Source organism: Mytilus edulis, chromosome 12, assembly GCF_963676685.1.
Source record: "Mytilus edulis chromosome 12, xbMytEdul2.2, whole genome shotgun sequence".
Classification (NCBI taxonomy): domain Eukaryota; kingdom Metazoa; phylum Mollusca; class Bivalvia; order Mytilida; family Mytilidae; genus Mytilus; species Mytilus edulis.
In genome coordinates, this window is record NC_092355.1 from 34,549,324 (window position 1) to 34,567,317 (window position 17,994).

The 17,994-nt window shown below is 33.5% G+C and overlaps 2 protein-coding genes across 2 annotated transcripts in view; one reads left to right on the top strand and one right to left on the bottom strand.

Annotated features, from left to right (window-relative positions):
* LOC139498343 (trafficking protein particle complex subunit 9-like) overlaps positions 1-17,994 on the top strand; it is a 302,312-nt gene that overhangs the window by 259,227 nt on the left and 25,091 nt on the right. The window lies entirely within an intron of this gene.
* Positions 1,980-11,701, bottom strand: LOC139497584 (adhesive plaque matrix protein 2-like). Its single transcript, XM_071285816.1, has 10 exons — positions 11,629-11,701; positions 10,708-10,815; positions 9,119-9,226; positions 8,132-8,239; positions 7,141-7,248; positions 6,153-6,260; positions 5,167-5,274; positions 3,981-4,088; positions 2,991-3,098; positions 1,980-2,107 (listed from the first exon to the last, which is right to left on the bottom strand). Exons 1-10 carry the CDS (start codon positions 11,699-11,701, stop codon positions 1,980-1,982), a joined length of 1,065 nt encoding a protein of 354 aa, XP_071141917.1.

A 17,994-nucleotide genomic window follows, 5' to 3' on the forward strand; every position in this document is an offset into this window, starting at 1 on the left:
ATTTTTTAATGAAAATTGAACTTACACTCACAGTCCGTTCCGTAATATCCGAGTGTACATGCGCAAGAATAAGTTGACCCAGATACACTACATGTTCCATCGTTCTGACATGGACCCAAGTGACATGGCGAAACTGAAAGAAAAATGAAATAAATGTACATGTACAAGAATAAGTAGACCCAGGGACGCTTCATGGTCCATTGTTCTGACATACACCTACGTGACATGGCGTAATTGAAAAAAGAAGTAAATGAACATGCACACAAATAAGTTGACCCAGAGACACTACACATTCCATTGTTTTGACATGGACCCAAGTGACTTGGCGTAACTGATCATAAACTTCTGAAAATAGAAGTATACATGTCTGTTATCATCAATTAAAAGTGTTATGCCAAGTTCATTGATTAAACAGACTCTAAATAGGTACAACTGGTTGGTGACGTATTGAAATAGTTGTGTTATTTCATATCTTTTCTGAATTGGCAAAATAGCGAAAGGCGTATTTTCCCTTTTTAAGCTCTCCCGTTGTGAATTTATTGCCGACTTTTTGATTAATAGTTTCTTGCATAAAATCATAAAAAAATATATTTGGACATTCAGTTTTTGTTGAGCCAGCGACTTTTGTCGGAAAAGCGACTGATATCATACATCCCGTCGTCATCTACGGCGTCGGCGTCGTCAATAAATATTCATTCTGTGGTTATTTTTATGAAATTAAAATAACTTTCTTGAACTGTTCTGGATTTGTACCAAACTTGGACCGAAGCTTTTTTGTAGAGCTTGCGACTAACAGTAGGCGAAACACTGGGTTCCGTGTAACCCTTACAATTTTTTCTCTTTTCTATGTTTATTCTTCATATTCATAATCACGGGGTAACTTGTGAGTGTTGTAACATCAGTCTTTTGATGTTGTAATTTTTATACTATTTGATTTGACTATTTACATACTACATAACAATTTATTTTATCGTTAGAATTAAGTGAATTTGTTAATGAAAATTGAACTTACACTCGCAGTCCGTTCCGTAATATCCGGGTGTACATGCGCAAGAATAAGTTGACCCAGATACACTACATGTTCCATCGTTCTGACATGGACCCACGTGACATGGCGAAACTGAAAGAAAAATGGAATAAATGTACATGCACAAGAATAAGTAGACCCAGGGACACTTCATGGTCCGTTGTTCTGACATAGACCTACGTGACATGGCGTAATTGAAAAACGAGGTAAATGAACATGCACACAAATAAGTTGACCCAGAGACACTACACATTCCATTGTTTTGACATGGACCCAAGTGACTTGGCGTAACTGATCATAAACTTCTGAAAATAGAAGTATATATGTCTGTTATCATCAATTAAAAGTGTTATGCCAAGTTCATTGATTAAACAGACTCTAAATAGGTACAACTGGTTGTTGACGTATTGAAATAGTTGTGTTATTTCATATCTTTTCTGGATTGGCAAAATAGCGAAAGGCGTATTTTCCTTTTTTAAGCTCTCCCGTTGTGAATTAATTGCCGACTTTTTGATTAATAGCTTTGTGCATAAAATCAAAAAAAATATATTTGGACATTCTGTTTTTTGTTGAGCCAGCAACTTTTGTCGGAAAAGCGACTGATATCCTACATCCCGTCGTCATCTACGGCGTCGGCTTCGTCAATAAATATTCATTCTGTGGTTATTTTTATGAAATTAAAATAACTTTCTTGAACTATTCTGGATTTGTACCAAACTTGGACCGAAGCTTTTTTGTAGAGCTTGCGACTAATAGTAGGCGAAACACAGGGTTCCATGTAACCCTTACATTTTTTTCTCTTTTCTATGTTTTTTCTTCATATTCGTAATTAAGGGGTAACTTGTGAGTGTTGTAACATCAGTCTTTTGATGTTGTAATTTTTATACTATTTGATTTGACTATTTATATATTACATAACAATTTATTTAATCGTTAGAATTGAATGAATTTTTTAATGAAAATTGAACTTACACTCGCAGTCCGTTCCGTAATATCCAGGTGTACACGCGCAAGAATAAGTTGACCCAGATACACTACATGTTCCATCGTTCTGACATGGACCCACGTGACATGGCGAAACTGAAATAAAAATGGAATAAATGTACATGCACAAGAATAAGTAGACCCAGGGACGCTTCATGGTCCATTGTTCTGACATAGACCTACGTGACATGGCGTAATTGATAAAAAGAGGTAAATGAACATGCACACTAATAAGTTGACCCAGAGACACTACACATTCCATTGTTTTGACATGGACCCAAGTGACTTGGCGTAACTGATCATAAACTTCTGAAAATAGAAGTATATATGTCTGTTATCATCAATTAAAAGTGTTATGCCAAGTTCATTGATTAAACAGACTATAAATAGGTACAACTGGTTGGTGACGTATTGAAATAGTTGTGTTATTTCATATCTTTTCTGGATTGGCAAAATAGCGAAAGGCGTATTTTCCTTTTTTTAAGCTCTCCCGTTGTGAATTTATTGCCGACTTTTTGATTAATAGTTTCTTGCATAAAATCATAAAAAAATATATTTGGACATTCTGTTTTTGTTGAGCCAGCGACTTTTGTCGGAAAAGCGACTGATATCCTACATCCCGTCGTCATCTACGGCGTCGGCTTCGTCAATAAATATTCATTCTGTGGTTATTTTTATGAAATTAAAATAACTTTCTTGAACTATTTTGGATTTGTACCAAACTTGGACCGAAGCTTTTTTGTAGAGCTTGCGACTAACAGTAGGCGAAACACTGGGTTCCGTGTAACCCTTACATTTTTTCTCTCTTTTCTATGTTTTTTCTTCATATTCATAACCAAGGGGTAACTTGTGAGTGTTGTAACATCAGTCTTTTGATGTTGTAATTTTTATACTATTTGATTTGACTATTTACATACTACATAACAATTTATTTTATCGTTAGAATTAAGTGACTTTTTTTAATGAAAATTGAACTTACACTCGCAGTCTGTTCCGTAATATCCAGGTGTACATGCGCAAGAATAAGTTGACCCAGATACAATACATGTTCCATCGTTCTGACATGGACCCACGTGACAAGGCGAAACTGAAAGAAAAATGAAATAAATGTACATGCACAAGAATAAGTAGACCCAGGGACGCTTCATTCTCCATTGTTCTGACATAGACCTACGTGACATGGCGTAATTGAAAAAAGAGGTAAATGAACATGCAAACAAATAAGTTGACCCAGAGACACTACACATTCCATTGTTTTGACATGGACCCAAGTGACTTGGCGTAACTGATCATAAACTTCTGAAAATAGAAGTATATATGTCTGTTATCATCAACTAAAAGTGTTATGCCAAGTTCATTGATTAAACAGACTTTAAATAGGTACAACTGGTTGGTGACGTATTGAAATAGTTGCGTTATTTCATATCTTTTCTGGATTGGCAAAATAGCGAAAGGCGTATTTTCCTTTTTTTAAGCTCTCCCGTTGTAAATTTATTGCCGACTTTTTGATTAATAGTTTCTTGCATAAAATCATAAAAACATATAATTGGACATTCTGTTTTTGTTGAGCCAGCGGCTTTTGTCGGAAAAGCGACTGATATCCTACATCCCATCGTCATCTACGGCGTCGGCTTCGTCAATAAATATTCATTCTGTGGTTATTTTTATGAAATTAAAATAACTTTCTTGAACTATTCTGGATTTGTACCAAACTTGGACCGAAGCTTTTTTGTAGAGCTTGCGACTAACAGTAGGCGAAACACTGGGTTCCGTGTAACCCTTACAAATTTTTCTCTTTTCTATGTTTTTTCTTCATATTCGCATAATCAAGGGGTAACTTGTGAGTGTTGTAACATCAGTCTTTTGATGTTGTAATTTTTATACTATTTGATTTGACTATTTACATACTACATAACAATTTATTTTATCGTTAGAATTAAGTGAATTTTTTAATGAAAATTGCACTTACACTCGCAGTCCGTTCCGTAATATCCAGGTGTACATGCGCAATAATAAGTTGACCCAGATACACTACATGTTCCATCGTTCTGACATGGACCCACGTGACATGGCGAAACTGAAAGAAAAATGAAATAAATGTACATGCACAAGAATAAGTAGACCAAATAACGCTTCAAGGTCCATTGTTCTGACATAGACCTACGTGACATGGCGTAATTGAAAAAAGAGGTAAATAAACATGCACACAAATAAGGTGACCCAGAGACACTAGACATTCCATTGTTTTGACATGGACCCACGTGAAATGGCGAAACTGAAAGAAAAATAAAATAAATGTACATGCACAAGAATAAGTAGACCCAGGGACGCTTCATGGTACATTGTTCTGACATAGACCTACGTGACATGGCGTAATTGAAAAAAAGAGGTAAATGAACATGCACACAAATTAGTTGACCCAGAGACACTACACATTCCATTGTTTTGACATGGACCCAAGTGACTTGGCGTAACTGATCATAAACTTCTGAAAATAGAAGTATATATGTCTGTTATCATCAATTAAAAGTGTTATGCCAAGTTCATTGATTAAACAGACTCTAAATAGGTACAACTGGTTGGTGACGTATTGAAATAGTTGTGTTATTTCATATCTTTTCTGGATTGGCAAAATAGCGAAAGGCGTATTTTCCTTTTTAAAGCTCTCCCGTTATGAATTTATTGCCGACTTTTTGATTAATAGTTTCTTGCATAAAATCATAAAGAAATATATTTGGAAATTCTGTTTCTGTTGAGCCAGCGACTTTTGTCGGAAAAGCGACTGATATCCTACATCCCGTCGTCATCTACGGCGTCGGCTTTGTCAATAAATATTCATTCTGTGGTTATTTTTATGAAATTAAAATAACTTTCTTGAACTATTCTGGATTTGTACCAAACTTGGACCGAAGCTTTTTTGTAGAGCTTGCGACTAATAGTAGGGGAAACACTGGGTTCCGTGTAACCCTTACATTTTTTTCTCTTTTCTATGTTTTTTCTTCATAGTCATTACCAAGGGGTAACTTGTGAGTGTTGTAACATCAGTCTTTTGATGTTGTAATTTTTATACTATTTGATTTGACTATTTACCTACTACATAACAATTTATTTTATCGTTAGAATTAAGTGAATTTTTTAATGAAAATTGAACTTACACTCGCAGTCCGTTCCGTAATATCCAGGTGCACATGCGCAAGAATAAGTTGACCCAGATACACTACATGTTCCATCGTTCTGACATGGACCCACGTGACATGGCGAAACTGAAAGAAAAATGAAATAAATGTACATGCACAAGAATAAGTAGACCCAGGACGCTTCATGGTCAATTGTTCTGACATAGACCTACATGACATGGCGTAATTGAAAAAAAGAGGTAAATGAACATGCACACAAATAAGTTGACCCAGAGACACTGCACATTCCATTGTTTTGACATGGACCCAAGTGACTAGGCGTAACTGATCATAAACTTCTGAAAATAGAAGTATATATGTCTGTTATCATCAATTAAAAGTGTTATGCCAAGTTCATTGATTAAACAGACTCTAAATAGGTACAACTGGTTGGTGACGTATTGAAATAGTTGTGTTATTTCATATCTTTTCTGGATTGGCAAAATAGCGAAAGGCGTATTTTCCTTTTTTAAGCTCTCCCGTTGTGAATTTATTGTCGACTTTTTGATTAATAGTTTCTTGCATAAAATCATAAAAAAATATATTTGGACATTCTGTTTTTGTTGAGCCAGCGACTTTTGTCGGAAAAGCGACTGATATCCTACATCCCGTCGTCATCTACGGCATCGGCTTCGTCAATAAATATTCATTCTGTTGTTATTTTTATGAAATTAAAATAACTTTCTTGAACTATTCTGGATTTGTACCAAACTTGGACCGAAGCTTTTTTTGTAGAGCTTGCGACTAACAGTAGGCGAAACACTGGGTTCCGTGTAACCCCCAATTTTTTTTCTCTTTTCTATGTTTTTTCTTCATATTCATAATCAAGGGGTAACTTGTGAGTGTTGTATCATCAGTCTTTTGATGTTGTAATTTTTATACTATTTGATATGACTATTTACATACTACTAACATTTATTTTATCGTTAGAATTAAGTGAATTTTTTAATGAAAATTGAACTTACACTCGCAGTCCGTTCCGTAATATCCAGGTGTACATGCGCAAGAATAAGTTGACCCAGATACACTACATGTTCCATCGTTCTGACATGGACCCACGTGACATGGCGAAACTAAAAGAAAAATGAAATAAATGTACATGCACAAGAATAAGTAGACCCAGGGACGCTTCATGGTCCATTGTTCTGACATAGACCTACGTGACATGGCGTAATTGAAAAAAGAGGTAAATAAACATGCACACAAATAAGTTGACCCAGAGACACTACACATTCCATTGTTTTGACATGAACCCAAGTGACTTGGCGTAACTGATCATAAACATCTGAAAATAGAAGTATATATGTCTGTTATCATCAATTAAAAGTGTTATGCCAAGTTCATTGATTAAACAGACTCTAAATAGGTACAACTGGTCGGTGACGTATTGAAATAGTTGTGTTATTTCATATCTTTTCTGGATTGGCAAAATAGCGAAAGGCGTATTTTCCTTTTTTTAAGCTCTCCCGTTGTGAATTTATTGCCGACTTTTTGATTAATAGTTTCTTGCATAAAATCATAAAAAAATATATTTGGACATTCTGTTTTTGTTGAGCCAGCGACTTTTGTCGGAAAAGCGACTGATATCCTACATCCCGTCGTCATCTACGGCGTCGGCTTCGTCAATAAATATTCATTCTGTGGTTATTTTTATGAAATTAAAGTAACTTTCTTGAACTATTCTGGATTTGTACCAAACTTGGACCGAAGCTTTTTTGTAGAGCTTGCGACTAACAGTAGGCGAAACACTGGGTTCCGTGTAACCCTTACAATTTTTTCTCTTTTCTATGTTTTTTCTTCATATATTCATAATCAAGGGGTAACTTGTGAGTGTTGTATCATCAGTCTTTTGATGTTGTAATTTTTATACTATTTGATATGACTATTTACATACTACTAACATTTATTTTATCGTTAGAATTAAGTGAATTTTTTAATGAAAATTGAACTTACACTCGCAGTCCGTTCCGTAATATCCAGGTGTACATGCGCAAGAATAAGTTGACCCAGATACACTACATGTTCCATCGTTCTGACATGGACCCACGTGACATGGCGAAACTAAAAGAAAAATGAAATAAATGTACATGCACAAGAATAAGTAGACCCAGGGACGCTTCATGGTCCATTGTTCTGACATAGACCTACGTGACATGGCGTAATTGAAAAAAGAGGTAAATAAACATGCACACAAATAAGTTGACCCAGAGACACTACACATTCCATTGTTTTGACATGAACCCAAGTGACTTGGCGTAACTGATCATAAACATCTGAAAATAGAAGTATATATGTCTGTTATCATCACTTAAAAGTGTTATGCCAAGTTCATTGATTAAACAGACTCTAAATAGGTACAACTGGTTGGTGACGTATTGAAATAGTTGTGTTATTTCATATCTTTTCTGGATTGGCAAAATAGCGAAAGGCGTATTTTCCTTTTTTAAGCTCTCCCGTTGTGAATTTATTGCCGACTTTTTGATTAATAGTTTCTTGTATAAAATCATAAAAAAATATATTTGGACATTCTGTTTTTGTTGAGCCAGCAACTTTTGTCGGAAAAGCGACTGATATCCTACATCCCGTCGTCATCTACGGCGTCGGCTTCGTCAATAAATATTCATTCTGTGGTCATTTTTATGAAATTAAAGTAACTTTCTTGAACTATTCTGGATTTGTACCAAACTTGGACCGAAGCTTTTTTGTAGAGCTTGCGACTAACAGTAGGCGAAACACTGGGTTCCGTGTAACCCTTACAATTTTTTCTCTTTTCTATGTTTTTTCTTCATATATTCATAATCAAGGGGTAACTTGTGAGTGTTGTATCATCAGTCTTTTGATGTTGTAATTTTTATACTATTTGATATGACTATTTACATACTACATAACAATTAATTTTATCGTTAGAATTAAGTGAATTTTTTTTTATAAAAATTGAACTTACACTCGCAGTCTGTTCCGTAATATCCAGGTGTACATGCGCAAGAATAAGTTGACCCAGATACACTACATGTTCCATCGTTCTGACATGGACCCACGTGACATGGCGAAACTGAAAGAAAAATGAAATAAATGTACATGCACAAGAATAAGTAGACCAAGGGACGTTTCGTGGTCCATTGTTCTGACATAGACCTACGTGACATGGCGTCATTGAAAAAAGAGGTAAATGAACATGCACACAAATAAGGTGACCCAGAGACACTACACATTCCATTGTTTTGACATGAACCCAAGTGACTTGGCGTAACTGATCATAAACATCTGAAAATAGAAGTATATATGTCTGTTATTATCAATTAAAAGTGTTATGCCAAGTTCATTGATTAAACAGACTCTAAATAGGTACAACTGGTTGGTGACGTATTGAAATAGTTGTGTTATTTCATATCTTTTCTGGATTGGCAAAATAGCGAAAGGCGTATTTTCCTTTTTTAAGCTCTCCCGTTGTGAATTTATTGCCGACTTTTTGATTAATAGTTTCTTGCATAAAATCATAAAAAAATATATTTGGACATTCTGTTTTTGTTGAGACAGCGACTTTTGTCGGGAAGGCGACTGATATCCTACATCCCGTCGTCATCTACGGCGTCGGCTTCGTCAATAAATATTCATTCTGTGGTTATTTTTATGAAATTAAAATAACTTTCTTGAACTATTCTGGATTTGTACCAAACTTGGACCGAAGCTTTTTTGTAGAGCTTGCGACTAACAGTAGGCAAAACACTGGGTTCCGTGTAACTCTTACAATTTTTTCTCTTTTCTATGTTTTTTCTTCATATTCATAATCAAGGGGTAACTTGTGAGTGTTGTAACATCAGTCTTTTGATGTTGTAATTTTTATACTATTTGATTTGACTATTTACATACTACATAACAATTTATTTTATCGTTAGAAGTAAGTGAATTTTTTAATGAAAATTGAACTTACACTCGCAGTCCGTTCCGTAATATCCGAGTGGACATGCACAAGAATAAGTTGACCCAGATACACTACATGTTCCATTGTTCTGACATGGACCCACGTGACATGGCGAAACTGAAAGAAAAAAAATGAACATGCACAAGATTAGGTGAGTCAAAACAGTGACTAAAGTAACTGAGATAGATTATGCAGAAAGCAGGAGGTTTTTCTAGAGAAGTAATACGTTTGTTTAAGTTAGTTTTATATCGCTTTTCAAAACAGTCAGAGCATATACATGTACATGCATACAAATAAATTGACCCAGAGACACTACACGTTCCATTGTTTTGACATGGACCCACGTGACATGGTGTAACTGATCATCAAATACTGGGAAAAAAGAAGTACATATGTCTTTAATCATCAATTACTGGCGAAAAAAAGAAGCATACATGTCTGTTATCATCATTTACTGAAAACCCAATTTTATTTGCTAAATAAGAAGCGGAATAAAATAATTTAAGACAGCAGGGAAGATTAACTTTATAGTTTTATAGCTTTAACTGATAAAAAGAATTAGAACTTTATATTGTAAATTTAACAATGTCTCTGAAGTGACCAGTGGGTCAGATTTGTATAACATTGCTATTTGATTAATTGTCTAAATTGTATAACACTATTTCACGTGTAGAAAATCATGTGAGTGGATTCCTTACTTCTTATTGGTCAATGATCTTGCGGGGTCAGCACAAGTTTACGTGCCATGTGTGCACTTCCTTTTATCATTAACTTTCGTCTTGATAACTCGTGATTATAAAACATTGCGTGGAATTTAAATGAGGGGGGAGGGGATCCACTCTCAATGTAAGAGTGTATTTGTGGCAGATTTTTCTCCCCACCTTTGCTATTATTTGTCATTTATTCAATTGATATGATTTTAGTTGATGTAATTTCGTATTAATTATGTATTATAATTGCATATTAATTATGAACTTTTATGTCAAATGTTTTATTTGCAAATTTTTATTTTTTGCATTTTATGATTTTGAATAAATTACATTTTTTCGTCAATCTTGTTTTTATAGATATAGCAAAACAAGCTCAAACTCTGGCTGACATGTTTATAGGTCAGTAAGTTTAGGGTATATATCTGTCTGTCTTAAAAAAGAATAGTTCAGTCTATATATATCATAAACTTGACCCTAACCTTGAAGTAATTGCAACAGCAGATTTTAAAGTTTTAATCTTTAACATTATACCTTAAATATACACAGAAAAAAGTACCATAAAATCTAAATAGTGATAAGGGGTATTTTCTTTTTCTTGCCAATCTGTTGTGAATTTTTTTTCAACTTTTCGATTAACAGTTTTGGGCATAAAATCATAAAAAAATATATTTGCACATTGTTTTTTTGTCGAGCCAGCGACTTTTGTTGCAAAAGCTAGATATATCCTTTTCTGCTTCGATTCATAGTATTGGGTAACTTGTAAGTGTTGTAACATCAGTCTTTTGATGTTGTAATTTTTATACTTTTTAATTTTACTTTTTACATACTACATAACAAGTTATTTTATCGTTAGAAGTAAGTGAATTTTTTAATGAAAATTGAACTTACACTCGCAGTCCGTTCCGTAATATCCGAGTGGACATGCGCAAGAATAAGTTGACCCAGATTCACTACATGTTCCATTGTTCTGACATGGACCCACGTGACATGGCGAAACTGAAAAAAAAATGAACATGCGCAAGAATAAGGTGAGTCAAAACACTACATGTTCCATTGTTCTAACATGGACCAACGTGACATGGCGTAACTAAAAGACAAAGAGGTAGACCCATGTAGTTTTAAGTTTTCTCATTGTATTTCAAAAACCAGCAACTGTTAATTCCATATTGGTGGAAACAAATCTATGCATTTGGACATTAAAGCGGTACTCGCATAAATGAATCAACCATCTTTATCCTATATCTAAAGATTTTTACTTTTTAGAGAAGTAATACGTTTGTTTAAGTTAGTTTTACTTCGCTTTTTAAAACAGTCATGCTCAGTCGTGTATACTAGATTTTATTATACTATGTGTCAAAATGATGCAGAATCCTTATTTTCTCGGGTGCACCGTAGATTACTCCCGATTTCTGGTTAGGTTCTTGTAGCTCAGTCTTTAGAGTTCTATGTTGTGACTGTAACAGTCGTTGGTCTTTTGATCATTTTTGAAAGGTCTTCAGTTCGTATGGTAAGGTAGCGGAGGGTATGCTGAGTAGGGTATGGTATTATCTAGAACGCCCATACGTAATAGAAAAGGGTAAATTGTGTTGGCATAAAATCGTTATAAAAGATACCAGGACTATAATTTAATACACCAGACGCGTGTTTCATCTACATAAGACTCATCAGTAACGCTGATATCAAAACAGTTAAAAAGCCTTAGGTAATCTACTCCTGGGATAAGAAAATCCTTAGCTTTTTTTTCTAAAAATTCAAAGTTTTGCAAACGTGAAATTTTTTAAAATGACCATTAAAACGAAACAATTTAACTTTTTCTTTCTTTGTTTCCTTCTTTTTTCTTGACTTCCCTTTTTCGTTTCTTTTTCTCTTCTCTTTTCTTCATTTCGTAACATAAGAACGTTGTAATAGTAGTCTTTGAATGTTGTAATACAAAAAAAAAAAACTTTGATTAGACTATAACATATCATATAAAGAGTTTGTCGTTAAAATCGTTAATAATAATCAAACTTACACTGGCAAATATTCCCGTAATATCCAGGTTTACATGTACAAGTATAAACTGGTCCAGAGAAAGTACATGTTCCATCATTCATACAGGGACCAGACGAACATGGAGTTACTGAAATGAAGAAAAAGAAAACATGTCTGCCATGAGACATCCAATGTTTACATCTACTATTTCCGTAAAACAGAAATCATTTTGTTTTTAGAAATCTGTTATTTTATGTAACACCTGCAATGCCAATTGTTGATTCTATATATCAGAATTAGAATTCAGATATATTCTTAGATATAGGGACACTACATGTAATCTTGTAATTCAGTGGTTGTCGTTTGTTGCTGTGTAACATATTTGATTTTCGTTCATTTTTTGTTTTTGTATATTAATAAAACTGTTAGTGTGCCTTACGTTTGTCATACTTGTGTCTCTTAAAGCTAACTATGCGGTATGGGTTTTGCTCATTGTTGAAGGCCGTATGGTAAACTATAGTTGTAATGGTTGTTAATTATTGTGTCACTTTGTCTTTTCCGAAGTGTTGTCTCATAGGACATTGCTTTCATACAACATCTTCTTTTTAGAGTAGGAAAATTAACAGGATACTCTTGAATATGTATCCTTCATTTTTCATTTTATCTTCATATTCTAACCGTTTAAAGCAGTTAATTGTTTCTGTTTATATAAAGTCAGTGTCAGATTTGCTTTTTATGTATTCATGTAACACAGTTTCTTTTTATTAGTATGATGGATTGCATTAAGATGTAGAACATAATTTACTTGCCCTTCCGGAGCACCTGAAATCAACCCGGTTTTAAATGAGGTTCACTTAGTCGTTAGTTTTCTATGTTGTGTTTGTAGACTGATGTTCGTCTTTTAAGTTTGTCTTTTTATGTCATTATCAGTTAGTTTTTTACGTATGAATTTGGCCACCCCTTTGGTATCTTCCGCCTTTATTTAAGAAGCTTATTAGACCATATATGCAAAAATAGTTGACACTTAAGTAAGAGGTTTTAAGTTTTAACTTTTGTCCTTTCATATCGGTCTACCGCTGATTATAATTTATCGCTCTCTTGCGAAATCAAACTTTTTGTTTTGGTGTTTTTTTAGTCCTTTCCAACTGATTATTTTTATCTTTTTCTTGAAAGATTATCTAACCCGCTGTCCGAAGTTCATTTAAACACATTTAAACCCGCATCAATCGTTTTCCCCGAGCAAGTAGTTCGTAGCCTCGTGGTGGGGGGCACTTCCTATGTAATGAGTGGTAGGGATTAGCCGCTGGAATAGGTCACTATTTCCACTGAGGTAAGTTATAGATACAATAAATTCGATCATTTTGACATTTGCACCTAATTAACGTTCAAAGGTTTGTATACATGAAACAGGATAACAATTATTTAAAGAAATTCCATCTGATAGTGCCAATGTCCTTCAAGAGAGAACGGCAAATGTAACTTTTTATCAGTTTTTAATTAATGTAAACTCAGTAAAAGTGATACTCTCTGGAGTTTTACTACATTTATCTGACTTAAAATATTTTTTTGAAATTGAAATTTCTTCATAATTAAAGATATAAAAGGGGCAAACAGAGGAAAGTGTTTAACACGTATTACGAATTTATTGGAAAAGCAAGGTGTGATTATTGCGACTGCGTTGCTTCTAAACAAGAACGTGACAATGAGCTGGACCTCAATTTTTTTTTATACACTAATGTACCAGAAGATGAACTAGAGGCTCTAAAGAGCCTTTGTCGCTCACCTTGGTCTATGTGAATATTAAACAATGGACACAGATGGATTCATGACAAAAATTTCCTCAAAATTACCAATTCAGGGGCAGCAACCTAACAACCGATTATCCGATTCATCTGAAAATTCCAGGGCAGATAGATAAATCGTGACCTGATCAACAATTTTACTTCCTGTCAGATTTGCTCTTAATGCTATGGTTTTTGAGTTATAAGCCAAAAACTGCATTTTACCCCCATGTTCTATTTTTAGCCATGGTGGCCATCTTGGTTTGTTGGCCGAGTTACCGGACACATTTTTTTTTAACTAGATACCCCAATGATGATTATGGCCAAGTTTGGTTAAATTTGGTCCAGTAGTTTCAGAGGAGAAGATTTTTCTAAAAGATTACTAAGATTTACGAAAAATGGTTAAAAATTGACTATAAAGGGCAATAACTCCTAAAGCGGTCAACTGACCATTTTGGTCATGTTGACTTATTTGTAGATCTTACTTTGCTGAACATTATTGCCGTTTACAGTTTATCTCTATCTATAATAATATTCAAGATAATAACCCAAAACAGCAAAATTTCCTTAAAATTACCATTTCAGGGGCAGCAACCCAACAACAAAATGTCCGATTCATCTGAAAATTTCAGGGCAGATAGATCTTGACCTGATGAACAATATTACCCCCATGTCAGATTTGCTCTAAATGCTTTGGTTTTTGAGTTAGAAGCCAAAAACTGTATTTTACCCCTATGTTCTATTTTTAGCCATGGCGGCCATCTTGGTTGGTTGGCCGGGTCACCGGACACATTTTTTAAACTAGATACCCCAATGATGATTGTGGCCAAGTTTGGTTAAATTTGGCCCAGTAGTTTCAGAGGGAAGATTTTTGTAAAAGTTAACGCAGGACGACGACGACGGACGACGGACGACGGTGAGCTAAAAATATCAAAATATATCTATTGGTCTGTTTTTTTGTTAATTTATATATGACAAGGTATATATTTTTGATAAACAAAATATATGAAAAGGGTGTAGTACTTGATGTCTCAGCTGACTTTCGAGTCTTTTCGAGACTGTAGCTTAGTTGCTGTCTTTGTTTTATCTTATTAAAAGTGTATTAAAAACTTACGTTCGCAGTATTGTCCATAGCATCCAGGTAGACAGCGACAGCTATAGTCTTTCACAGAGTTGATACACATGGCATCATTCTTACACAGATTATTGTCACATGGTGTTTCTATACCGAAAAAGAATTGTACTTTAATTTGCGTAATGTGAATTTTAGAAGTAAAAGGATATATTATACGAAATATTTTAATTGTAACACCTTTTGAATGGGCATTTTCGATTTAGAGACATTTCCCGGAAATAAATATCATTTACTCAACTATCACGTGCGAATTGATATTCTTCCATCGTAAAGACGCATAACGGTGTTTTAATTAATGAATGGCTATTATCTATTTTGAATTTATTGAACCATAAAACTAATTTTTGACTCTTCACATTGAATAATCCGCGAAGCGGATTATGTAAAATGTGAAGAGTCAAAAATTAGTTTTATGGTTCAATAAAAACAAAATAAATTATTGCCATTCGTTATAAATAAATTTCTATCAAAAATAAGGCTTTAAGAACTTTTTATATTATTTATATTAACAATAACAACGTACACACATGTTGGCGTATGAATACACAACATCAGAGTGGGCGTGTCGCCATCAAAATTGACAACATTGAAAATAAAACTAATAATTTTAACCAATCAGAAGACAGTAAATACACCAAATTTATTTATTGGGATATACAAAACTATTGTGACAATAATATAATAGAGAATGAAAGCGGGACTGTTTCAAAGAGAAAATAAGTAAACTAGACAAAACAAAAAGTGAAAAAACGCAAGAATTATAATCAATATAGATCGGTTTAATTAACATCAAATATAAATATTAGTTGTGTTGCAACTGATAAAAAAAAATGAACAATCGCTATTAATGTATATGTTACAGGCATTTTCTAAATTTAGGCATTTTCTAAAATGCCTGCAAGATTCAGTCATTCTACATAATGACTAATTTTTCTAGGCATTTTACAAAATGAATAAAAAAATTGAAAGGCATTTTACAAAATGCTTGAAATTTTTTTAAAGAATGAAATGTTAAAAAAACAAAAAAATTGAAACCTTTGCACATAGGAGTAGTTTCATTTATGAAAATTATTGAATCAAAATAGAAATGTTTAAATAATCAAGAATAAGTTTTACTTAATTATTCCAAAAAACTCTACAATTATATATCATTTCTAAAAATGTTTGGATGACAGAACTGTTACACAATATTTGTACTCATTATTTTTAAAAACATTGTTTGGTTTTAGCACTTCAACCAAAGTTCAAACCTGAATAATGATACATTTTGCTGTTTCATCACTTTTATTGACAAACACTTAACTTTCGACATTATTGTGTTTCGCAATAACCACACACGTCACACATGAATATCTACTTTTTCATAGGTTCCAAAAATCAAAGTACATAATATCATGATTAGTTTGACTTGCATCTTTTTGTATAGCTTTTCACAGACCGAAGCATATCTGCCGATGAGCAGCTAATCCTGTCAAAGCACTGTCATGCCAGGTTCAATCTACCATTTTCTACATTTGAAAATGTCTTTACCAATTCAGGATTATGACAGTTCTTGTCCATTCGTTTGATGTGTTTCATCATTTGTTTTTGCCATTTGATTAGGGACTTTCCGTTTTGAATTTTCCTCGGAGTTCAGTATTTTTGTGATTTTACTTTTGAGACTGAAGCAAACAAACAGCAATTAGTCAATTAAAAACAATCTTGGTCTACATATGTTTCGCTTTACTGGTTTGAATCTAGAACTTATAAAAATTCTATGGTAAATTTTGTTCTATTGACAGAAAAAAATTGTCTTTCTGCTATTTTGGCAAAATAGTCATAAATTCACTACTGGTATCTGAATTACAAAGTGAGTACGTACGTATTTTCACTTAAAAGAACATATCATATGACATTCAAACCTTCCCAGTTGGATTTTGGAAAATACATTAATTATACGGAACCGATTACTTATTTTCTTTGTAATGTATTGTGTTTTTGTCCACATTTGTCAATGATATCTTTCTTCAACAAATTGCCTTAAACTGAACGGACAATTTGTTGAATTTTGCTCAAAAATTTCAGTCATTTTACAAAATGACAAGGTATTTTTAGTCATTTTATATAATGACTGTCAAGTTTAGACATTTTATAAATTGCCTGAAAATTTAGTCATTTTACAAAATGCCCACATTTAGAAATTGCCTGTAACTTTTAGTGGGCGCTATATCAAAAGGGAGGGGAAATATAACTTAGATTGACGAAAAACAGTCGACACCACGGGTATAAAAAGAAAAGAAAAATCTATGGAGTAAAATTAGAAAGTTTACGATTTTAAAATAGGTCAGATGTTACTAGATTTTCTTTATACATTTTTAAAATCAGGTTTTGACGTGTTTTACAGAGTTAAGAATAGGAGTTGTCATATTCAGAATGTGTTGGTTTTTTTTTGCATACTTAAGTCTTTATAGTTTTTAGCAAATATTGTCTTTGGTTTGATTGACAGCATTCCTTTTCACTTTCATTTTTTAAACAAGTTATTTCAGGATTTTCGGTTTCTATTAGTCAGTCTGTAGAAAAGTTTTGTTGTGGGTTTTTCCATTATCTGTTGGTAGAGTTGTTTTCTAGCAATGGCTTGCTTTATTCTTTTTGAACTTCTCAAAAGTGTCTTTGCTGTTTGTAAAACTATGTAACATCATCGTAACTCATGTGTTTTACGTATAGTTTATATATATTATACAATAATTGCAAAGGTGATCCATAAAGATTTAAAAAAATAAAATAAATCTCGTAATAACACTCACCAAACGGTATACAGATTTTAAGGTTCCCATAGCCAACAATGCATCTAGTTTTGGGTGGACAATTGTTTGGCCAGCAAGCATCTTCATCCTGTCGAATATACATGATCAGATTATAGTACATAAATTTCACGGTATTAAAAAAAAATCCATTAAAAAGGCATCACGTTAACTTTTTGTCTTTGTTAGATGCATTTCTATTTGTATCTATTTCTTGATCTGTTAAACCTTTTTAAACTGATTTTGATAGTTTGTTCTTATGTTGTAATGTGACACCACTGTTCAAGATTAGGAGAGGGTTGATCGCTTACAATTAAGTTTTTCCCGCATCATTGTTTATGTGCCTGTCCCAAGTTTGGAGCCTGTATATATCAGTCGTTGTCGTTGGTTATTGTCTGTGATATTTGCTTTTCGTAAACTGTTTTGTTATAAATAAGGCCGTCAATTTTCTCTTTTTAACTACATATTTAAATTTTTTTGTGTATGGGCATTTTATAGTCGACCATAC